The 25,646-nt window shown below is 40.7% G+C and overlaps 2 protein-coding genes across 2 annotated transcripts; one reads left to right on the forward strand and one right to left on the reverse strand.

The window, feature by feature from the left end:
• Positions 1 to 580: 580 nt before the first annotated feature.
• Positions 581 to 8,063, reverse strand: LOC306873527 (uncharacterized protein). Its single transcript, XM_079422879.1, has 3 exons — positions 7,997 to 8,063; positions 5,565 to 5,659; positions 581 to 2,157 (listed from the first exon to the last, which is right to left on the reverse strand). The coding sequence occupies exon 3, from the start codon at positions 2,148 to 2,150 to the stop codon at positions 783 to 785; it is 1,368 nt and encodes a 455-aa protein (XP_079279005.1). The 5' UTR covers positions 2,151 to 2,157; positions 5,565 to 5,659; positions 7,997 to 8,063; the 3' UTR covers positions 581 to 782.
• A 2,082-nt stretch (positions 8,064 to 10,145) lies between these two features.
• LOC306874058 (cytochrome P450 3A30-like) lies at positions 10,146 to 15,171 on the forward strand (the record flags this gene model as incomplete). The annotated part of the gene is made up of 13 exons (XM_079423779.1): positions 10,146 to 10,216; positions 10,483 to 10,576; positions 10,824 to 10,876; positions 11,188 to 11,287; positions 11,522 to 11,635; positions 12,787 to 12,875; positions 13,120 to 13,268; positions 13,367 to 13,497; positions 13,656 to 13,743; positions 13,827 to 13,987; positions 14,070 to 14,296; positions 14,578 to 14,740; positions 14,816 to 15,171. The coding sequence occupies 13 exons, from the start codon at positions 10,146 to 10,148 to the stop codon at positions 14,930 to 14,932; spliced, it is 1,557 nt and encodes a 518-aa protein (XP_079279905.1). The 3' UTR covers positions 14,933 to 15,171.
• Between the last annotated feature and the right edge of the window lie 10,475 nt (positions 15,172 to 25,646).

Raw genomic sequence — 25,646 nt, forward strand, 5'->3', positions numbered from 1 at the left:
TTTCTTTACCTTTTATTTTTTTACAGTGTACTACCAAACACATTGGACCTGAGTTACCATAGTAACACACAAAGCTTTCACTGATTGATGACAGCACACCCCCGCCCGGCTATCACATTGTTGCAGTTTCCTAATTTTTGTAAAATAGCTTCTGCTTTTGCTTTTCAGATAAAAGAGTGGTTTCAGTTTAATATGTTGCAGGCTCATTTATAATAAATAATATTGATGATAACAAATCATCAGAAAAATATTGGGCTTGTTTTTGAAGCTGCGGTTGCTTATGTCTCTCGCGAGAGTTGGCAACTGTGGTATGAATGTATTGAGGTGCAGCTCTTTGTATTCAGTTTTTGTGACAGGAATATCATCAAATAACAGTTGAGATGTATAATATTCTCAGATGAATATTTCTCACACCAGGGTATTTTAAGCACATAAAAAAACTTAGAAAATTTCACTATTCCCAAGAAACAAAAACATACAGCTGACCTATAGCGGGGCATGTTGTCACAGCCGTAACTGTTGTTTAATGACACAGACCAGAGAAAAACGCACAAAAAAAAACACTCTAGAGTCACAAACACACCATAGTCCACAATTTATGTATTTAAAGTGTCTCATTTAATCACCATTTACACAAAAACAATTCATTAAACGACAACAGCAGAGAAAATAACAAACAGTAAAATGTTGTTGATGGTAATGAACTGTACAAACCGTATAAGCAAAGAGTGTGCATGACTACAAAAGACAAAGAAAGAGCAGAAAGACCGCCGTGCTGTGTTTTATTTGCAGGTCTCTGCAGTGGCATAATCACAGGAGAGCCAGTCGAGACGGCAGCCGTTCTTCTCCTGAATGTTGGCTGTCCGATCTAAATCTCGGTCTGCTGTCGCCGGGTCCGCCGAGTGTTCAGTCGCGTCGCCGATAGAGTCTGAACCGCTGGGAGCAACCTGATCGTCCGTAACCAACCCCGGCTCATTTGGGTTGAGAGGGAAGATCCCGCAGGCTCTGAACGCAGCGGCGATGTTGTCTGGTGTGGCCGCAAGCGGCAGCGCGGAGGCGACAATTCCTGGGACGTGATGAATGGTGATGCTCCTCCCCGAACTGCCCAGCATCCAGCTGTCCACGGCCGCGTTGACACACTTCTTAAACGGGCTGTAAAGTGTGCGCTCCAGGTGCTGGGAGCAGTGTGGCGGGAAGCACAGCGACACCACGCCACTGGCTTTGGCGTAGTTGAGACCCTCGATGGAGAGGTGCGCAGCGTGACTGTCCAGCAGCAGCAGGCAGGGTCTGTCTGCGACACATTCAGTCTGTCGCGTGAAATGCTGCAGGAAGTCGAGGAACTGCTCCTCCCTCATCCAGCCGCTCAGATGGGCTCCGCCGGAGCTTCCCGCAGGTGCACCGCTGAGGAAATGCTCCCTGAACTGCACCCGCGGGAACACAAAATAGGGCGGCATCACACGACCGGCGGCAGAGATGGCGCAGGTGACGCTCACGAGGGGTCCACGATCTGGAGACGTTTGTTTCAGGCCTCTCCTGGCCAGCACATGATCCGGCCGCTGGGCCGTAGTGATTCCCATCTCATCCATGATCCACATGTCCTCGGGTCTGAAACCGTGGCACTCCGTCAGCATCTTCAGCTTACTGTAAAACACCTCGACGTGACTCCTGCTGAAGACACTCGCTGGAGTCGCCAGCTCCGGCGTTCTGATGGACAGCAGCGGGTGTCTCTTTAAGAAACTGGCGAACCAGTCGGCGCTGGCCTGTTTGTTCTCCCTCCAGGAGGGCGGCGTTTGCAGCTGGTGGCTCTTGGCCAGCTGGTAGGCCAATTTCCGGATTGCTCGCGGCGGGAGCGCATAATAAACGTCGGATGCTAGTAAAACGTAGGCGACGAGTTCTGCCTCCAGCTCAGGGCTGAAGACCTGCCGCGCACCGACGAAGCCCACGGTGCAGCTGGGGTGCTCCACGCTTCCCTCCACCTCCTCGCGGGGGATTTTGGTGCAGTAGCGGGCGAGCGTGCGGTAATTGATGCCGAACTCTTCTGCCGCGCCGCGGATGGTTTTCTTGAACACCAGCACCTGCCGGACAGCCTTCAGCATGGTGTCAGGAGCCGTACTCGCGCGGTTGGTCTTCCTTTTGTACGTCCTCACCATGATAATGCTGAAAAAGACACAAATGATTCATCATTTACATAATTTAACACACATACAGTTTATTTTGTTTATTTATTTGGATCCCCATTAGCTATGCCCTAAAGCAGGGGTGTCAAACTCAGTTCCTGGAGGGCCACAGCCCTGCAGAGTTTAGTTCTAACCCTGGTCCAACAAAAAAACATGTAGTTTTCAATTGAGTTGACTTGATTTGCTGGATCGGGTTTGTTTAAAAAGAGCTGTAATCTTTCCTCCAATTGTGATGAAAAATATCCCCAAATTAAAGCTCAGAGTGAACACTTTAAGCCCATATTCATTATATAACTGTAACTTGAATATGTTTTGGTCAACCGCTCAAATTATAAAAAAAAGGATCTGAGGAAACTCCAGTTGGTACAAAATAAGCGAGATTAATCCTAGTGTCCATATGGAACAAATATTAATAGTTGCATTTTGATCTTAAATGGCTAAGAGTGGAAGACAGGATGATTGCTGCAATACTTTTATCAACATGGAAGGTTTTACACTTTAAAACTCCATTGGATCAGTATAATAATTTACAATCTAATGATCAGTCACATGAATATGCTACTAGACGAGCAACAGAGGGTAGATTTCTACTCCCTGATGCTAAAACTAATGTTCTTAAACGTACAGTATCATTCAGGGCAATGAAATAATGGAATCGTTTACCATTGTTATTAATTAGGATAACACGAAAAATAGATTTTAAAAGGCAGGTAAAGGCACACCTTGGAATTCTGTACTTATAGGAGGTCGAGGCATAGGAATTAATTGAATGAGCAACACGTTTTTTATATGGTAGGTGTTTTAGATATTAAAAAATTGGAAGATATGTTTATAGGGGTCAGAGATGGAAATTTCAGGGGCCAAAGAGTAAAAGTCCTGCTATATGTTTATTCCACCCATGAACTCAGCAGCTGATTTCACCAGAGGAGGAACCAAGACATTCCTTTCAAGTCACAAGCAAGTCTCAAGTCCTCAAAGAGTTAAAGATAATGAGATAATTAAGTGACTAATTAAATGTTGATTGTGCATTAGTGATGAACACTTGCTGTTACTGAGAATTACAGAGGATCAGATGTTCGTTCCAAAATAACTTCTGTTTTCTTGTTTTATTTATATGTTTAGGTTTTGTGTTAACAATTCTGTGAAACAACAGCATGCAAGAAAAGGGTTTCTCTAATAGTTACAGTGAATGAATTTTAAATCTATGTAACGCATATACCATTTGAACTTCAGTACTTTTTAGACACACACAGACATCAAGAACCAGAATATGAATCTCAACAATGGTGACAATCAACAAAATGCTTCATGCTGCAAAATCTCCCATCATGCAATGCAGTATGAATAATTATTGACACCACTGTTGAGGATCATATGATGCGTGTTCATGTCTAATTTGCTGTGAAACAATATTGCAATAGCTTAGAAGCTCATTTCTTTGAATTATTAAAAGGAACCCCGTGTGTGGGGTAATTATTTATTTTCACACAAAATATGTTGCTCCATTCATGTTCAATACAACGTATATATGTTTTCTGCAATTATAAATTTTAGGCGCAGTGAATAGCACTTTTTTTCTTAAGGGGGGCGTTTAGCCCCGTTGTACCCTATAAGGAGTGGTCCCCTTCATTATTACAGCAAAACACATGATTACAGTACTGAGCCACTGCAATGGAGCAGCTCTAATGCTATTCAAATAAAGATCAAGTCAAGTCTGCTTTATTGTCAATTCTTCTACATGTACGGCACATACATACAGAGAACTGAAATTGTGTTACTCTCAGACCCTTGGTGCATACAGTAAACATTAAACACTGACAGCAGACGTTCTAATGCAGTTTAAACATATGTACATACAACTATACAGATATACAAATGAGGACATTGTAGAAAAATAAAGAAAGAGATAGATAAAGTGGCATAAGGCACATGGCAGAATAGATAGAGTGCAAACCAGTTAAATAAAACAAAACTGCAGATATATGTGTAGTGCAAGAAGAGCTTATCAGTCTGTTAAAGTGACAGGAGAACAGTCTTCTATCAGACTATCTGAAGAGGCAGTTTGCAGATGATGTACCATAGAGCAAAAAAAAAATTTACAGTGAAAGTAACAAAAACTTTGGGCATAATTAAGTGTGAAAATAACCGAAGAATATACAGTCAAACCAAAAATTATTCAGAGACCAAATGTAATTTTTTGATAGTTTTTACTAACGGGTGCAGGACACTATAGTTCATTTCTGTAAGTGAGGAGAGCAAAATAAAGTTAACTGTGACATATTATATCCAAACATTCTTTATACAGTGGACTACCAATCAAACTGATACAAATTTGGAACCAAAAATTAGTCTGGGAAGAAACTGAAGTTCAGGTTTGCATGAAGCTGGTTGACAGCATGGCCAGGAGAATAAAGGCTGTCATTACGGCTAAGGGTGGTCGTGTAAATATTGTCATACTAACAGCTGTCTGAATAATTTTTGGTTTGACTGTATTTATTTGATAAATGAAGTTAACCAATTAACATTATACATACTCTTTTGGTTTCTGTACCCAATATTAAAAAAATGTACAAATGCAATGAAAATATTGGTATCGGTACTCAGTATCTGCAAGTAGCAAAAATGAAAGTATCGGTATCGGGCGAGTACTGGAACAAGTGGAATCGGTGCAGCCCTAGAAAGAGCATTCTTTTGAAATTCGCTGAAGCTGTTGGTCAGTTCAATATAATAGGCTACTATAAAATAATAATGGTATAGTTAATGAATATATCTTTTTTTTTCATATCAAAAATATATTTTGCTCGTAAATGTTTTGAATAAAAGTAAATTTTGTATGCTTACCAACTCAAGCTCAAGCTGCTGCTCATGCAGCAAACCTTTTTAAATATTTTGATAAATTACTGAAAAAAATGAACATCCCTGAGATGAAGGGGAAAAAAAATAAAGAAAGAAAATCGGCCAAACATATCGGCCCAAAAAAATCAGCATCATATATCGATCCATCGGCTGCCCTGATTTCTAAATATCGGCATCGGCACCGGCCAGAGAAAAACCCATATCGGTCGACCTCTAAACGGAACATATGTTTCTCATATATGTGTGTTTATTTATACAGTATATGCATAATTAATATACACAGTACACACATTATGTAAACAAAAACTTTTATTTTGGATGTGATTAATCGTTTGACAGCACTAATTACTATAGTTGTTATATTACCACAGCAACTATAGAATTATCACAAATTAACTCAAGTACTTTACTATGGTATGGATCAAAAACACTATAGTATTTACTATAAATTGCTGTAGTATTTTTATTTCACAGCACTGTAAACACACTCAGAAGACAGCATGCAGTAGTAGTGAAGCACAGGAGTCTGACCTTTCTTTGTGAGCAGCTCCTCTGCGTCCGTCACGACGATGAAGAGATCTCCAGCCGACCCTCAGAGTGCCCACGTGACCCCGGTCTTCCCGCCACTTAACAGACACAATGAAAACCAGTTGAACCGAGTCCGCAGAGGACTTCACCTGCGACCTAACTGTGGCTCCGAAATCACCCCTATACCCTCAAATAGTGCACTAACATTATAAATAGCGCACTATTTGAGGGGACAGCCATTTTAAGTGGTGTTCGAAACCTTAGTGGATGTTCTCGAGTGCACTCATTCAATCCCACAATGCACCGCAAAAACGAGTGTACAACCGATGAACTCAACAGCTAGAATCCCCAGAATGCTAGGGCTGGGAATCGACTCCTCATTCAGAGCTGTTTTCAGTTCAGCAAAGCTTGTCTATGGGTGCCTCTCAAATAGAGGGCTGCACACATTTAAATTCACGAAAATAAACTGAAAGGAAACGAGTCGATACTGAGATGATCTGAATTTGAGGATGCAGCCTTCTGTTTGAGAAGCACCACTCGCCTCCCTCATGCTCGATAAAAGCCGTAATTACAAGAGTTGTGAGATAAAATATCTATTACATTTTTATATTTTTATTACCCTTCACCTCATGCTGGTTCTTTTGATAGATAGTTTTAATGATCCAGTTCAAAAAGACAAAAAAAAGAAAAACGATTCAGAGGTTATTTTACGGTGGAACTGGCTGTTGTCCACAATTTTGAGCGCTGCACGACAGAAGAGATCATGACATGAACGATCGTCTTGATCTTATTTCCATCTGAAATACTGGTTTTTTTATTATTATTTCTATCAGTGTTATTGTTAATGTTCTGGTTATTTTGTTTCAATGTACAGTTTGTTAATTTTATACAAAGCATGCAGTCAAAGTAAACTTCAGCATTCAGCTGAACTGCACATTTATTTTAGACACTTCATGGCTTGTTCAATGCTTGAGATAAATGCATGTCCCTGATGAGCAGTGCCTGCGGTCCAGCCAGCCGCACTTTCTATGGTTTGCGTGTCTAATCGTGCTTACGCTATGGGTGCTGAGAGCTGTCATAACGTGTTTCCTTTATACTTATATGATATTTTCAATAGATTGCTGTTCACGGTGACCCAAAATATGTCTACATTAACCCTAAAAAGACCATAAAGCGACATCAGAATATGTTTTTATTGCTATTTTATCATTTTATATCATGACATAATACAATTTCAGGATTGTTTAATCTGAGAAACTCGCCTGTCAATTATATATTATATTATATAATTAATTAAAATTATGACTAACATTAATAAACATTAACAAATGATGTACAGTAATAAATGCACAATAGAAATGTTAATACACATAAATTGTATTCACAAATATTAAAATCAATGTTCAAGTAATAAACTCTAGTTATGTTAAAACACACACACGCGTGAAATTGTATTATTTATACCCTTGTGGAAAATAGCAGTAAATTGATATTCTAATGTCTTTTTAGGGTTAAATTACATGTTATGTAGTAATGTTTTTAAACTAAGTTATGACAGCTTCTTTACATCCAGTTTGACCGTCAGTGCGCGATTAGACGCTCAAACCCAACTTTATATCCTGCAGTCAAGACGAGATTAGGTTCCTTCATTCTAGAAAAGAAGAAGAATCGAAAACAACAGAGGAATCTGAATCTGAATCCGAATCTGAATCCGAATCGATTCCAAAAAGGTGTGAATCTTGCAGCCCTGCAGAATGCTCTGAGAGAGTCTCACAACACAGGAACTAAACACTGAATCAGGGAATAGGATTCACAGCAGGAAGTCAAGAACACCATAAAGGAGACCATAAACACGTTTTGTTATGCATGTTTAAATAAAGCGGCCGCAAAACAAGTCTGGTAATTTCATAAGTGAATATTAAGGCAATTATTACGTTATCTGACAGGGTTAATTATCACATGTGACATTTGTGGATGCAAATACCATTGTCTTGGAACAAAGTTAAATTTCCCAATCTGTCTCAGCGTTTTATTGTGTTTATCTGTTACCTATAAATATGAACATAATTTATGGAGGGCAGAATTCACACAACTGTGCTCATTTAAGAACTGTGTGTTTAAACACAATATACAAAAGATCTGCCAGGAAAACGCGTTTGTTTATTAGTTTGGACTCTGAGTTTCTGTCCATGTGACGACTAGCCCCGGTCTGGTTTACAGTAGCGTCTCCTTCTTCTAACATTTACTTCAGTCGCGGATTTAATAAGTTGATGTGAGAAACTAAACGTGTTCTCCGCAGACTCCAGAAACCGTCCAGGACAAAACAGCGAGATGCCACGAGAAAAAGCCTCGTTTAACGACATTAAAGCACTACAGAGGGAAAGACATCAAGCATACATAGCAAAATATAGAGATAAAACAGAGAGAACACGCACCAGCGGAGCGATGAAGCCGTGACTCTTCCGCGAGGGATCAGGCGGGCACAGCGCCCTCTGCTGCCCCGGAGGAAGCGATCCTCGCCGGGCGCCACTCACTCCCAGCCCGCTGCAGACTTCCAGCATCACCCTCACATCTGCACATATACATATCTCCAGCGCTTCTTCAAATTAAAATAACCTATAAGCATCGCCGCCCCCGTCATAATATGCAAATTACATTACTTAGATTAGATTAAATTAGATTAATTAGATTTACACCCCACATAAACTTTCGGTCATGCCCAACATTTTTCTAATTTACAGTAGATCTCTATCTTTAAGCCCTTTCAAGACACAAGCTTTTGAAATCTTGATGTCAAAATCCAGCATTTTTTCCAAAAAAAAAGCTGGTGCCTAAAGGGTTAAAGGCCAGATATCTCTGAACAAATGTTATTTTAATATTACTGTAAGTAACATTAATGTTTGAGATCTGAGGAGGTGCAGATTTGTGAAATGTACTTCAGACACTGCTTATATCACTCATTCACTGCTGTACGTGTATAAAAGTCAAGCAATCAGCCTCTTATCACAGATCATTAACGTCCCTTCCTGCCATCGATGGAATATCTCAACAAAACTAATCATAAACTTTATGATGACTTTCCCTTTATACAACAGATATGTCAGTTTGCTTCCAGATATTTTAACTGTCCAAAAACAGTCATTTGTGCTTTATATTGCAAACTGGTATTTCTTGTACTATTTTAATTAATTGTCATAATCATAAACATGCTGGAGTGTAGTGCAAATATTTTTTTACCACATTCACAGAAAGAAAGCTTACTTCTGTGATACAAAAGGTGAATATTCAATCTGGTGAACAGTAAAAAAGCATTTTTAACATTTGTATATTAGTAGTAATGTAAATATATTTATACATTTAAGTACCCCAACATTAATATACCATTACTTGTGACTTTATTATGGCTTTCTGTGTGGCAGATTGGAGGCGTGATCAGAAAACCTGTGTAAACGGTCATTATTTAGGTCAGATTGCAGTTGGTGCATGAATGACACACGTGACGTCACCTGTATCGTCTTACAGGTTTCATATGTTTCTGTGAGTTATTTCCCACATTCCCCCGCTGAACATGCTCAGGCCTGCCCCGGGAACGACCGTGTGCTCATGAACATGCAGCGTGACACAGCGAAAACAGTACAACATGAGCCATTCACTCCTCCTCCTCCCTCCATTGTTCTGCACTGAGTGGGAAAATAGAGTTTCTGGAAATGTGAGCTGGTGTCGGTGAACTCTGGTTTCTGTTTGCACAATCAAATGCAGTTTAGAGAGAAAACAGAGCATCTCAGACCCAGTCCCAGGAGCCGCTGGGTCACACTGCTGGTTTCTATGGTTGATGGAGAGACTGTAAACCCCTGCAGATGCTACAATCATTTTTCAATCTAGAAAACGTCTAGAATTCCTCAAGATAAATAATAAATGAGTCAATAGTTACATTCTGAGCTAGAGTAAGAAAGAAACACGTTTCTGCTCAGGAGAAAGACGAGACTCTGTTTGCTCTACATTCAATGCTGTCCAGAGCAAACAATTACTCAGTGATCATGTGATTTGTCTTTCGCCTGAGAAGTGAAAACAACAAACAGAAATGGTCATATTCTAGGGAAAGACGCATAAAAAATAAAAGATTTAAGAAAGAAATAAAACGCCTGGTTTAAAGCAGGAATTGTGACTAGAACAGAGAATACACACAATATCCAGTTGCATACACATAGCCACTATGTGAAGACCATGACTGAAGAACCAACCAGCAGTTCACCAACGGGTAATCAGGGTCAATTTTGCTATCAAATTTGACCAATCGATGTTTTTATGGAACTGACTATAAAAGGTTTTGAAGAGTCTTTAGATAACTAGGCTGTGAGTCTAGTCTTGGCAGTTGATGTGAGCTGCTGATCGTGCTGCAGTGGTTTGATTAACAGCAGTGAGTTTGGTCAGAGGTGAGCGTGGGTGTGTGTGAGGGTCTTCAGAGGTTGGATACACTCGTGTTTGCATCTTCTCCATTGGTTAATGTGTAATCTGAGAGTAGAATAAAGCTGTTGCTCCTCGCCGCCAGTGTTTCTATAGTCTGAGCGTCCCGGAGCAGAAAACATGAACTACAGTCTGTTCTTCTCCGCTGAAACATGGGCTCTGCTCATGCTGTTTGTGGCACTTCTGTTCATGTAAGTGACCTGTGGCACTCTTTTAAACTGAATAATTAGTTCTAGTTCTGGAATCTCAATATAAATGAGTCAGTAAGTAATGAGTTTGAAGAATTACAGTCATCATGTGACATTCTTCTGCTGAATGTCTAACAATCAAAGCATTCAGAAGCTAAATCTGCTGCTGTTAATGTCATAATATCTGTCTAAAAAGCTGTTTTTCATATGCCTCTTGGCCAACATCTAACTCAGAAAAATCAGGACATGCATGGCTCTGTCATTTCCAGATATGGATCCTGGCCTCACAGCTTTTTCAAGAAGCTGGGCATCCTGGGTCCTAAACCCCTTCCGTTCTTCGGAACGATGCTGGAATATAAGAAGGTGGGTTTTTAGTTTTAAAGCACATAGAGCATGAATCCAATATCATGAGATACTGACCTTTGGACACATTTGGATGTTTATGATGGACTGGTTTTCTGTCAGTCCATCTCGACTCAACGCAAGTTTGAAGATCTTCTCGCTTTAATTAAGATAGCTTCATTTCTTTCCATAGTCCCCATGCAGTCCGTCTTCTATGAATCTTTGGCTTTTACTCTAAACGTGAACACATCTGTCTCTGCACTTTCAGGGGTTTTACAATTTTGATGTGGAGTGTTTCAAGAAGTATGGACGAGTCTGGGGGTGAGTGTGAGACTAACGGATGAAACCTCACAGATCAGTCTCAAAGAATCAGATCAGAACATCTGACACAAATTAAACAGAACTGATTCAGATGTGAACATCAGTTTGAAATGAAATGAGATCAGTGCTGAGATAATAGATGAGATCAGTGACAAGCTTTATAAGAGCTGTAATGGAGAATCAGAGCCGACAATGATGATCATTATGAGATACTGAAAGTGAATCAAATTACAAACTCTGTGAAGTCATGATTTTAATTAACTGAATGATTCTTCTGAGTTTAATGTTAATATTGTTTGTGTTTCTCGCAGTATCTATGATGCGAGGCAGCCTGTTCTGTCCATCATGGAGCAATCCATCATCAAAACCATCCTGGTTAAAGAATGCTACTCTCTCTTCACCAACAGAAGGGTAAAATCATCTTCATCATCTTCATCATCATTCTGAAATCCTTTGAGAATTTTATTTTTTTGTTTTATTTTTTAAATACAAAGACAATTTAGCAGAAAATTAAATTATTTAAATTGAAATAATAAATATGATTTTTTTTCCCTATTTTTATGAATCATTGGAATGTTTTCTGGCTGATGGAGCAATGTGTGTTTGTGTTGTGGTTTAATCTGTGTTTGTCCTCTGAACCGGCAGAACTTCGGTCTGAACGGGCCTCTGTACGACGCCGTGTCCATCATTGAAGACGACGACTGGAGGAGGATCCGCAGCGTCCTCTCACCCTCCTTCACCAGCGGGAGGTTAAAGGAGGTCTGGGACTCTGAAATCACTCACACATACATGTTCTCCTCTGTTTGATGCCACAGATAAACCTTCAGCCATCTTAGAGAGAAACCCAGACTGGAGCTGAACTGAGCAAATGATTCACATTAGGATTCACTGATGCTGTATTAGGGGTAGTCTCAGCCTCAGATGTCATGCCCACGGACCGCTGGCTGAATGTCTGATGCATACGGCACACAAAAGTGGAAACACTTCAGGAGTCGTCGTCGGATTGGTTATATTATATAGGATTTCCGGGACACGTGTGTGTCGTGTTCTTTAACGTTCCACCTGGAAACAAAGATGCCGTGACGCCACCGTGTTTACAGCTGTGACGACAAACGCTTTTCTGGATCAACTAAACGCTGGATTCTCAAAAGTATGTGAAATTTTTGCGGCATAGAATCTTTAAAATACATCCAAGAGTTTTATACACTGGTCTGTTATTGTGGCGACGAAACGTGATACTAAACGAAACAAACTGTGATTGGTTGTTTGACATGTCGGTCAAACGGCCTCATGGGCGTGTCCTGGCCAATCAAAGCTGCCATGGATTCCAGATCTTCAGCCGTCAGTCTGAAGGTCTGGCTACGCAAGACTATATTAGGGGTGGAACGATAAATCGATTTTCTGAATGCATCGCAATTCTCTCGAAACTATTTTTAGCTTAGTTTTTAACAGCAGACGGCGCTGCATGCTTTAGAAACAGCTGTACTCTGCTTGCCGAGGTGCAAGTACATTTAACCACTTACATTACTCAGCTGAACACACAAGTGCTCTTCTTCGTGAGCGTTTCAGTGTGTGGTTAAAAACTAGCCTAGAGCGACATCTGCTGTTAAAAACTAAGCTCGCAGAATCTATCCACGGATTGATTTATCTTTCCACCCCTATACTGTATCCTATGATCTTTCTCTGTCTCGTTCTCATGCAAATAAGCGTTCTACCTATAGTTAATATCTTTAATGTGAAGTGTTACTTGAAGGGAATAATATTTTGCTCCAAAAAACAAGAAACCAGTTCAAGACTCATGTGAACTACAGAATGAATCATGCAGAGGAGATGCGTGTGTTTGATATTAAAATATCACTGTTGCCTGTGTGTAATCATGATGATGATATTCTGCCGTTTCCCCGCTTTAGATGTTTGGCATCATGAAGACTCACTCTCACATTCTGGTTGATAATCTGGGAAAAACAGCAACACGAGGAGAAGCCGTGGATATTAAAGAGTGAGTTACAAACTCAAGAGTCTTTCATAATATTAAACATGGCTTCTTATTATCTGAATAGATAAGAACAGAGCTGCAATGGTATCACTATAATCACCAGAGCAAAGGTGTTTAAATACCTCACCAATAACCTTTTATAACCTCCTAGACAGACAATATTCATGTCAAATATTCACTATTTATAGAGAATATATGGTTATCAGAAGATGATGATAATAGTTTTCTCTTGTCTGCATGTGTTCAGGTTCTTCGGCGCATACAGTATGGATGTGGTGACCAGCACATCGTTTAGCGTTGATATTGACTCCCTGAACAACCCTAAAGATCCATTTGTGACCAACATCAAGAAAATGCTGAAGTTTGACTTCCTGAACCCTCTGTTCCTGATCACCGGTAAACAGCTAAACTATTCCCGTCAGTTCAACAGTCTAAAGTGTAGGAAACTTCATGAACATCCTGTTTGTTAAGACCCTTTTCCATTTCTTCATCAGCTTTATTTCCTTTCATCACCCCTGTCCTCGAGAAAATGGATTTTGCCTTTTTCCCAACATCTGTGACTGACTTCTTCTTTGCTGCCCTACAGAAAATCAAGTCCGAAAGAGTGGCCAAGGACCACAAGAAGGTACGACAAACACTTCACATGAACAACGCCAAGGTCATAGGTTTTTTTTATTCCCAGGGAATGCATGAATTGATATGTACCTTGAATCCAGTGTAAGTAGCTTTGGATAAAAGCGCCTGCCGAATGCAAGAAATGTAATCGCATGGACCTTCCTGCAGAAGAGAGTTGACTTCCTGCAGCTGATGGTTGATTCTCAGACAGCAGGGAAATCTGGGCATGGAAGCAGCAAGGAACACCCAGAGAAAGGTGAATCATTTCAAACAGTTAACCATAAAATAAGACCTTGTAGCATATTTGAAGAAACATTCCTCTCACTGTGTCCTGTGCAGGTCTGAGCGACCACGAGATCCTCTCGCAGTCCATGATCTTCATCTTCGGCGGTTACGAGACCAGCAGCAGCACTCTGTCCTTCTTCTTCTACAATCTGGCAACCAACCCAGAGGCCATGAAGAAACTGCAGGAGGAGATCGACCAGACTTTCCCTAACAGGGTATACCAGAAAGAAAAGAATGAAACACTCATCGGAATCACTGTTAGGCTTTGAGACTTTAGCCTTTGACTGTGTGTTGAAGGCTCCGGTGGACTATGAAGGCGTCATGAACATGGACTATCTGGACGCTGCGCTGAACGAGTCTCTCCGGCTGTTCCCTATTGTTGGTCGACTCGAGCGGGTCTGTAAGAAAACGGTGGATATCAATGGCCTCCTCATCCCTAAAGGCATGGTAGTCATGATCCCAACATACGCCCTCCACAGAGACCCGGATTACTGGAGCGACCCGGAGAGCTTCAAGCCCGAGAGGTTTGAGTTTCTCCTGTTTTACTCATCATATGAGCCTGTTAGGGTTAAGCAGTAATGCAGTCTGTTTAAAGCTATGAAGACAATGTTGAACAAACTACATTCAAGCTTTCTGACAAAAAAATAATGTTTTGAATAAAGAGTTTTGAATACACAAACAATCTAACAGCATTAAAAAACATAAAAGTTTCTACTAAAAGCTCAACATCTCAATGGTTCTTTAGAATAAGTGTCTGTACAGATCCTCATTATGAGCAGAAGTGACTCTCCTGCCTCATTCTCAGGTTCACTAAAGGCAATAAGGAGTCGATTGACCCCTACATGTACATGCCCTTCGGTCTGGGGCCCAGGAACTGCATCGGGATGAGGTTTGCTCAGGTGACCATGAAGCTGGCCATCGTGGAGATCCTGGAGAGGTTCGATGTCTCTGTGTGTGACGAGACTCAGGTGAGCAGACGGATCCACCACATGCTCCCACAGGAGGTTCCTTCGTTCTTGCTGACCTTCTCTTGCTCTTCACAGGTTCCTCTAGAGCTTGGCATCAGTGGTTTGCTTTCTCCCAAGAACCCCATCAAACTCCAGTTCAAGCCTCGGAAAGTTTCCCGCTCAGAAGACATTTGTAACAACAACAAATCATAAATCGTTCATCTGCTGTTTAATTAATCTTTTAAAATAAAATAAAAAACAGACGTAGAGAAGAGGAAGATTCTCAGGGCCTTTTGGACTGACAGGTTTAGTAACTTGTAGAAAATGTTAGCCAGATTGTTGTCTGGGACTTTCTGAGACTGCGAATGATGATGCCATGAGATTCATATATAGGGCTTTTACTTTGTTGAGAGAACAAAAAAAGAGATTAACTTTTATAGAAATGAAATGGAAATCTGAAATAAAATGTATCAAAAATGTCTGCAGAAATGTATGCTTTACAGTGTTAAACAGGAGAATGTTTTAATGATACAAACAAAATTAAAATCTGCTTTAAAGCCGCTCTAAAAAAAAGTCTCGTCCATTTCCAGCCTCTCACGCTCTCAGTGAAAAACATCAGAGCAGAGAGGACATAGACAACGAGCTGACGGACACGACAGAACAGGTCACTTATAATTACATGAAACAAAGTCTCAGCATTCAAATTCTGTTAGTTTTATTAAGAGTTTCAAATGATAAAAACCGTTTCGGGGCTGTTTAGTGGCTGGCGTGACGGATCATGCGTGCTCCCACTTTTTAAGTTCAAGCGAAGCAGGAGGGCATTCTTATCAGCATGAAGTCAACACTGAATGAACATCTGATCCATGCTGAAAGATACACTACAACTTACTGAATGTATAGTGTCTCATGTGATCACTCAATGAAAGACAACAGCTAGAAAACATTGTCACATAACAACAGAAAATCCACCCAGTGTCCATAAACTTGTGAGAAAAATAGAGAGAATTTTGCAAAAATTAACGTTATCGTGGCCTAATGGTTAGAGAGTTGGACTCGTAATCCGAAGGTTGTGAGTTCGAGTCTCGGGCCGGCAAGGATTGTAGGTGGGGGGAGTGAATGTCCAGAGCTCTCTCCACCCTCAATACCACGACTGAGGTGCCCTTGAGCAAGACACCGAACCCCCAACTGCTCCCCGGGCGCCGCAGCATTAGCTGTCCACTGCTCCGGGTGTGTGTTCACTGCTGTGTGTGTGTGTGTGTGTGTTCACTGCTGTGTGTGTGTGTGTGTGTGTGTGTGTGTGTTCACTGCTGTGTGTGTGTGTGTTCACTGCTGTGTGTGTGTGTGTGTGTGTGTGTGTTCACTGCTGTGTGTGTGTGTGTTCACTGCTGTGTGTGTGTGTGTGTTCACTGCTGTGTGTGTACACTTGGATGGGTTAAATGCAGAGCACAAATTCTGAGTATGGGTCACCATACTTGACCACACACCAGTTCCCTTCCCTTTCCCCTGAGTACTTTGCTTTCGAGCATGTTTGTGGCTGGCCAGTTTCAGCTATAGAAGCACGCAACATCTGGTAGGTGACACTTGATCTCATTGGCTATAGCAGATATCACGTCAGAGACATGTTTGATATGTACGATTTGAGTTGGGGGACGCTCCATCTTTATTGGGAGCAGTTAAATAATCGTAATGACACCACACAATAGAGGATATTTTGGACAAAAAATAGTTTGCGATAAGCCCCACCCCGCCCCCAATCATTCGGGGGTACAAATCAGGCTTAAAATTGCTCTTAAAATCGTCTAGTGTGTGGCCAGTCTAAGGTGCGAGTTTGCTCGTTATACCACGGTGTAGGTCCTCTTGAAGCGTAAAGGAGCAACCGTGTCTATAAGATAATCAATATAGCAGGATCAATTTAATATTACCATATTTAAATTCATGTGATAACTAAGTTAGGTCAAAAGTCATTTAAAAGTAGTCTGCTTTTATTAATTTTATAATAGTTACCAACTACATTTTTTGTCAGTAATGGACTACAATTTGTAAGTAATCTACCTAGCACTGTTTACACATTTATGTACTCAAAATGAAGTATTTCCGTGTGATTCATATAAACGTGTTTAATGTATGTGGGTTTAGGCCCAGAGAGTTGCAGAAGGGTCAGAATCACATACAAGTGCTGACCATGTCCTGTTCTTGGCCTGCTCTGTGTCGCTCCAGTGAACACGTGAACATCAATTTCTGATTCAAACAATGGAGTGCATTTAGGGAAGGATGTTCAGTTTGATGACCAATTAACCAGCATCATAGCTGTGATCTCCTTCCCACATTCCCAGGAAAATAAGTCCAGACCTGCCCCGTGACTACAGCTAACAAAAGCCTTCAGAGAGAGCAACCTGAAACTAAATTGCTAAATGCAGTCCTCGTCCCTCTGGTGGGAAAACCAGACCACCTCAGTCCTCTTCCTTCTTTATTCCAACAGCAGACCAGATTAAGTTGCTTGAAATGTGGGTTGGTTTAAAGACTTTGATAGCGGTTTGCACAATCGTTAAAATATTAATTCAGCAAATAAAGATAATTTGTTTCTTTATCTCTGGGAACACCACAATAGTGACTTTGTGCTATTTTGAAAGTGAAAGTGACTAGATAAAAGCATTTCAAAACAAATGTCACAGTTTAACATTGAAGGACACTAGTGTGATAAACAGTGTAATTGTTCGTATTTTATTTAATATTTCCAAAATCATCCACAGATGATGCTATTTTTTTGCATAAGCTCATATCAATGAGACCTTTAATCAGTCAGTTCCAAAAAGAAACACAGAACTTGTGCTAATGGAGAGAAAACAAGCTGATAAATAGATCTAATCCAATATTTGGTGATAATATAGCATAACAAGATTTAAAAGGTAGTTCCCTATCAAAAGGTAACTCTCGTTGCGTCGTGTTGACGACTATGAGGAAAACTCATGTTTTACTCTAATACTGAAGCCTGATTTGCTCACATTTGTGTAGCTGCACAAACCAATGGCGCTCCAGCCCGCCAGAATGGGCGGGGCCACCTGGCTATATAAGACAGCTTAGAGTGCCATCTCATCAGAATCTTCTCCTTCAGCGACAACATCATCTGCTTCCTCGTTCCAAAGAAAATGGCGGACTCAAAGAAATATCTCAGACATCTGACTTGTGCCCTCATGCGACGACCATTCAGAATGTTAACTTTGAAACAGATCCTCACACAAATATGCCTGGGGACTGGTTTCTGTCAGTGGATCTGAAAGACACAGACTTTCATATCCATATAGCTCTCCATCACAGACCATTCTTGAGAATCACATTCAAAGGAGTGGCCTATCAGTACACGCTCTTTCCATTCAGACTGTCCCTAACCCCCCTAACTTTTACAAAGTGCATGGCTGTGGCTCTTTCCCCTCTGAGACAGATGAGAATCCACATTCTGAACTACTTCGACAACTGGCTAGTGCTAGCCGTATCAAAACAGGGAACTTTTCGCTCACAGATCGTTGTTGCTCAACCATCTGGAGCGTCTTAGGTTGAAAAACATATTCAGCCAAGAGTTTTCTGATTCCCAGACAGCGAGTGACCTTTCTAGGAACAGTCATAGGCTGTGCAAGCTTGGATTATGCTGGAACGCTCCCTGAACAACCAGCGAGTGGCGGCATCATTCATGTTGGGGACTGCACATCCCCTCAGGGTATTTCAGAGGATGCTCGGCCTCAAGGCAGCTGCCTCCTCAGTTATTCCCCTGGGCTTGCTACACATGCGGCCCCTCTTGTATTGGCTAAAGCCCATGTTTTGTTCCACGCCTGGTGCCTGGGCCGCTATTATATCAGGGTAACCCATCGTTGTGTCAAAGCTGTAGCCCCTAGGACAACTCCTCGCCTGTTTCAACAGGCGATCAGTTGGAAATGGTTCCAGGAGGAAGGTAGTCATGACAGACGCCTCCAGCTTAGGCTGGGGCGCTCTGTAGGAAGGAAATCCAGCGTTTGGCTCCTGGTTGAGCCCTGGTCGAGCCCAAAAGAGCCCATGTTACACCTCTCTTCATCTCCTTGCACTGGCTACCAGTGGCAGCTCGCATCAAGTTCAAGACACTGATGCTTGCATACAGAACGACTACAGGCTCAGCACCCTCCTACTTCCACTCACTATTACGAATCTACATCCCCTCCAGAAGTCTGAGATCTGCTAGTGAGCGACGCCTTGTGGCACCATCACAGAGAGGCTCAAAATTACTCTCCAGAACATTCTTGTTCACCATTCCTGGCTGGTGGAATAATCTTCCCACCCCTATCCGGAACGCCGGATCCCTGTCAATCTTCAAGCAACAACTGAAAACTCATCTCTTTCGGCATTACTTGACTTCATCCTAAACTCAAAAAAAAAATCTTTATCTTTATCTTTCTCTCCTTCCCTTGCTAGCTTTTACTTATTTGAACAATGACTGAGACTTGGTGTTACGAGCACTTCCTCTGTCTGATTGCCTCTTCAAGATTAATCGCTTCTTGTATTCTCCAATTGTAAGTCGCTTTGGATAAAAGCGTATGCCAAATGACTAAATGTAAATGTAAATGTAATGGTTGACCCATGAGCAATGCACATCAACTGCCTCGAAATGATGGCTGTTTGTCTGGCCCTGAAAACCTTCCTGCCAGCCTAAAAGGGGCACCACATCTTGGTCCGTTTGGGCAATATGAATGTGGTAGCCTATATTAATCGCCAAGAAGGCCTCAGGTCACTCAGGTTAGGTTCCCTTTACAGGATGACTCGGTGTCTCCTGCTTTGGGTGCAGAGCAAACTCCTCTCACTACGAGCAGTTCATGTGCCGATCAAACTGAACCAGGGAGCGTATATGTTGTCCAGAGACAATGTAGCTCAGAGGGAATGGAGACTACATCCCCAGTTGGTTCAGATGATTTGGTCAGTCTTTGGCAAAGCAGAGGTGGAACTGCCCAATCTATTTTTCAAGACAACGGGATGCTCTGGCCCACGAATGGCCCAACACCATTCTCTCACAAGCACAGGGCAAAATTTGGCACCCCCAGCTGGAGCGGTCGAGCCTTCATGTCTGGTCCCTCGATGGGAGTCTAGTCCTGAGAGAGCCACTATTACCATTTTAGAGGCTAGAGGTCCGTCTACAAGGCATCTCTACACCCTTAAGTGGTCAGTCTTCAGTGACTGGTGTTCAGCACAAATCCAGGACCCGAATTCTTGTGATGTGTCCCACATGCTTCCATCAGAAGTTATTGGATAGGGGGCACACCCCCTCCACACTCAAAGTCTATGTGGCAGCCATTGCGGCAAATCATTCTCTTGTGGCTGGCTGGACAATCAGCAGAAACGACCTGGTTTTTAAAGGGATAGTTCACCCAAAAATTAAAATTATGTAATTAATTGCTTACCCTCACGTCGTTCTAATGTCGTAAGACCTCCGTTCATCTTCGGAACACAAATTAAGATATTTTTTGATGCATTCTGAGCGCTATCTGGCCCTCCCATAGACAGCAATGTAATTATCACAATCAAGGTCCAGAAACGTAGCAAGGAGATCAGTAAAATAATCCATGTGACATTGGGGGGTTCAACTGTAATTTTGTGAAGCTACGAGAATACTTTTTGTATGCAAAGAAAACAAAAATAACTACTTTATTCAACAATTTGTCTCATCCGCGTCACCCTAGCACCATTTTGGAGAGTATCCATTGAACATAAACAGCATATGCTGTTCTGTGTCAGCTGCGCCACACGGATATGTTGTTTTGGTTCAAATCAAAACGTAAATAACATAGAAAACATGTTTGGATGTGTGCCACGCGGACATGTTTTCTACATTGTTTATGCTTTGATTTTAACAAAAACAGCGTATCCAATATTGTTAACATTGTTAACAAACATATATAAACAATATTGAATGTGTGTCAATATAATTGATCTGTGCATTTATTGCATTATTAATGTCACTCACGGCTATTCATTAATTATCTTACTGCTTTAATAGGTATTTGTGTATATTTACTGAAGAAGGTGGTGCATGATCTTGGTAAGCAGTTTGACAACATTGTAGTAAATATTTTTGGTGCATCAATAATTGTGCTCATTAAGATACCAGCAGACATGCTAATCCAGCACAAATTGGTGCATGAGAAGTAACCAAAATTAATTATTTGAACCTAAAAATTAAATACAAAATGGGTGGGAACTGAAAAAGGTCCACTTTTAAAAAAAAAAGTGGTTAAAGGAATGTGTCTCTAATCTAGATTTAAACTGACAGAGTGTGTTTGCCTCCCGAGCAGCGTTAGGTAGATTGTTCCAGAGTTTGGGTGCTAAATAGGAAAAGGATCTGTGGCCCGCAGTCGATTTTGATATTCTAGGTATTATCAAACGGCCAGAGTTTTGAGAACACAGTGGACGTGGAGGACTATAATGTGATAAGAGCTCACTCAGGTACTGAGGAGCTAAGCCATTCAGGGCTTTATAAGTAGTTAACACGATTTTAAAATCTATAAGGTGTTTGATAGGGAGCCAGTGAAGTGTTGACAGAACCGGGCTAATATGGTCATACTTCCTGGTTCTAGTAAGAACTCTAGCTGCTGCATTTTGGACCAACTGTAATTTGTTGATCAAGTGTGCAGATAAACCACCCAATAAAGCATTACAATAGTCTAACCTTGAGGTCATAAACGCATGAATTAGCATTTCTGCATTTGACGTTGAGAGCATAGGTTGCAATTTATATATGATTTTGAGATGGAAAAACTACGGTGGCCGAGAGAGCTCAACGCGCTGCAACTTCAGAAAACACATGCAAATAGACAAAACACCAGCAAATCAAGAAAACATATTCATCATTTTGACAACACATGCGCTGCAAATCCTCACAACACATGCAAATTAAGAAACGCTGCAAATGCTCACAACACATGCAAATTGAGAAACGCTGCAAATCCTCACAACACATGCAAATTGAGAAACGCTGCAAATCCTCACAACACATGCAAATTCAGAAACGCTGCAAATCCTAACAACATGCAAATTGAGAAACGCTGCAAATCCTCACAACACATGCAAATTAAGAAACGCTCCAAATCCTCACAACACATGCAAATTAAGAAACGCTCCAAATCCTCACAACACATGCAAATTGAGAAACGCTGCAAATCCTAACAACACATGCAAATTGAGAAACGCTGCAAATCCTCACAACACATGCAAATTGAGAAACGCTGCAAATGCTCACAACACATGCAAATTGAGAAACGCTGCAAATGCTCACAACACATGCAAATTGAGAAACGCTGCAAATGCTCACAACACATGCAAATTGAGAAACGCTGCAAATGCTCACAACACATGCAAATTGAGAAACGCTGCAAATGCTCACAACACATGCAAATTGAGAAACGCTGCAAATGCTCACAACACATGCAAATTGAGAAACGCTGCAAATCCTCACAACACATGCAAATTGAGAAACGCTGCAAATGCTCACAACACATGCAAATTGAGAAACGCTGCAAATCCTCACAACACATGCAAATTGAGAAACACTGCAAATCCTCACAACACATGCAAATTGAGAAACGCTGCAAATGCTCACAACACATGCAAATTGAGAAACGCTGCAAATCCTCACAACACATGCAAATTGAGAAACGCTGCAAATCCTCACAACACATGCAAATGTCCTTTCTTTCATTAGCCTACTAAAAGGGCCTGAATAAATTTTAAAATATTATCCTTACTGACATTTTTATTTTGACCTGGTTTTAACAATTAATGAAGCATTGCAAATTTATTTTCATTAACCTTGAAATTATATTTAGTTGAGGATAAGTTAGCCATCTTACATAATAATGTTAATCGTGTAATTTGTCATTACTAATCTAATAATATCCAAAAGATAAAGAAATCATGCAATCAGGGTGTTAAAATAAACAACAACAAAAAAACACTCACCTTTCAGTTCACCAACAACTCAACCAATAGCCACTGCACAATAAGCAAATCCCAGCTGGTCCGTCACTTTTTTTGGGTCCCCTTGAAACATTTCCATTGTGGTCCATGCAGCACGTTTTTGTGAGGATTTGCAGTGTTTCTTAATTTGCATGTGTTGTGAGGATTTGCAGTGTTTCTCAATTTGCATGTGTTGTGAGGATTAGCGTTTCTTAATTTGAATGTGTTGTGAGCATTTGCAGCGTTTCTGAATTTGCATGTGTTGTGAGGATTTGCAGTGTTTCTCAATTTGCATGTGTTGTGAGCATTTGCAGCGTTTCTCAATTTGCATGTGTTGTGAGGATTTGCAGCGTTTCTCAATTTGCATGTGTTGTGAGCATTTGCAGCGTTTCTCAATTTGCATGTGTTGTGAGCATTTGCAGCGTTTCTCAATTTGCATGTGTTGTGAGCATTTGCAGCGCATGTGTTGTCAAAATGATGAAGATGTTTTCTTGATTTGCTGGTGTTTTGTCTATTTGCATGTGTTTTCTGAAGTTGCAGCGCGTTGAGCTCTCTCGGCCACCGTAAAAAACGCAGTTTTACAGATGCTAGAAACATGGCTTTTAAATGAAAGATTGCTATCAAACAGCACACCTAGGTTCCTAACTGATGAAGAAGAAATGACAGAGCAGCCGTCAAGTGTTAGATAGTGTTCTAGGTTATTACATGTGGGGTTTTTAGGTCCGATAATTAACACTTCTGTTTTTTCTGAATTTAGCAGTAAGAAATTACTCGTCATCCAGTTTTTTATATCGACTTTGCATTCCATTAGTTTCTCAATTTGGTGTGTTTCACCGGGCAGCAAAGAAATATAGAGCTGAGTATCATCAGCATAACAGTGAAAGCTAACACCATGTCTCCTGATAATATCTCCCAAGGATAACATGTAAAGCGTGAACAGTAACGGCCCTAGTACTGAGCCTTGAGGTACTCCGTACTACACTTGTGATCGATATGATACCTCTTCATTCACTGCAACGAACTGATGGCGGTCAGATAAGTACGATTTGAACCATGCTAAGGCACTTCCACTAATGCCAACAAAGTGTTCTAGTCTGTTCAAAAGAATGTTGTGGTCGATAGTGTCGAACGCAGCGCTAAGATCCAGTAGAACTAATAAAGAGATACAACCACGATCAGATGATAGAAACAGGTCATTTGTAACTCTAATGAGAGCAGTCTCAGTACTATGATACGGTCTAAATCCTGACTGGAATTCCTCACAGATACCATTTTTCTCTAAGAAGGAATATAATTTTGAGGATACTACCTTTTCTAGTATCTTTGACAGAAAAGGGAGATTTGAGATCGGTCTGTAATTAACTAGATCTTTGGAGTCAAGTTGTGTTTTTTTAATGAGAGGCTTAATTACAGCCAATTTGAAGGTTTTGGGAACATCTCCTAATGACAGTGATGAATTAATAATAGCCAAAAGAGGATCTATGACTTCTGGAAGAAGCTCTTTTAGTAGTTTAGATGGAATAGGATCTAACATACATGTTGTTGGTTTAGATGATTTAACAAGTTTATACAATGCTTCCTCTTACATTTACATTTCACTGCTGGTTATATTCTGTATAATTGTGTATGTGACGAATAAAAAATCTTGAATCTCTCCTATAGTAGAGAATGAGTGGAATTGTTCCTCAGGGGATCTATAGTGCACTATCTGATGCGATACTATAGCTGACGGCTGCATGAGTACAATAATCACTGATATCTGATATCAAGTATCGATCTTGGAAGTAAAGTAGTTCATAAAGTCATTACTGCTGTGCTCTTGGGGAATGCCAACACCTGTTGAAGCTTTATTTTTCGTTAATTTAGGCACTGTATTGAATAAATACCAGGGGTTATGTTTGTTTTCTTCTAAAACAGACGTAATCAGATCTAGCAGTTTTTAATGCTTTTCTGTAGGTTAGGGTACTTTCCCGCCAGGCTATACGAAATACCTCTAGTTTTGCTTTCCTCCAGCTGCGCTCCATTTTCCGGGCTGCTCTCTTTAAGGTGCGAGTGTGCTCATTATACCACAGAGTCAGACTGTTTTCTTTGATCTTCCTCAAGCGTAAAGGAGCAACTGTATCTAAAGTGCTAGAAAAGAGAGAGTGCATAGTTTCTGTTACAGCATCAAGTTTTTCTGCGCTGTTGGATATGCTGAGGAATTGAGATAAATCAGGAAGATTACTTACAAAGCAGTCTTTTGTGGTAGAAGTGATGGTTCTATCATACTTGTAACAAGGAGTAGAATTTACAGTTTTAGCTATATGGAGTTTACACAAGACTAGATAATGATCTGAGATATCATCGCTTTGCTGCAGAATTTCAACACCACTAACATCAATTCCATATGACAGTATTAAATCTAGAGTATGATTTCGACAATGAGTAGGTCCTGAAACGTGTTGTCTAACCCCAATAGAGTTCAGAATGTCTATGAATGCTGATCCTAATGCATCTTTTTCATTATTGACATGGATATTAAAATTGCCAACAATTAAGACTTTATCTGCAGCCAGTACTAACTCAGATAGAACATCAGCAAATTCTTTAATAAAGTCTGTGTGGTGCCCTGGTGGCCTGTATACAGTAGCCAGTACAAACATCACAGGGGATTTATCACTAACACGTGTTTCTCTAGATAATGTTACACGCAGCACCATAACTTCAAACAAGTTATACTTAAAGCCTGCCCTCTGGGAAATACTGAGAATATTGCTATAAATTGTAGCAACACCTCCCCCTTTACCTCTTGGACGTGGCTCATTTTTATAGCAGCAATCTTGGGGGGTGGACTCATTTAAAGTAATGTATTACTTTATTTAAAACGTAACGGCTGTGCTTGCTTATGCTCTTGTAAACTAACTATATTTTAAAATATGGAACATGTTGTTAAAAATAAGAAATATATATTTCCACAAGT

Source organism: Barbus barbus, assembly GCF_936440315.1.
Source record: "Barbus barbus genome assembly, chromosome: 8".
Lineage (NCBI taxonomy): Eukaryota > Metazoa > Chordata > Actinopteri > Cypriniformes > Cyprinidae > Barbus > Barbus barbus.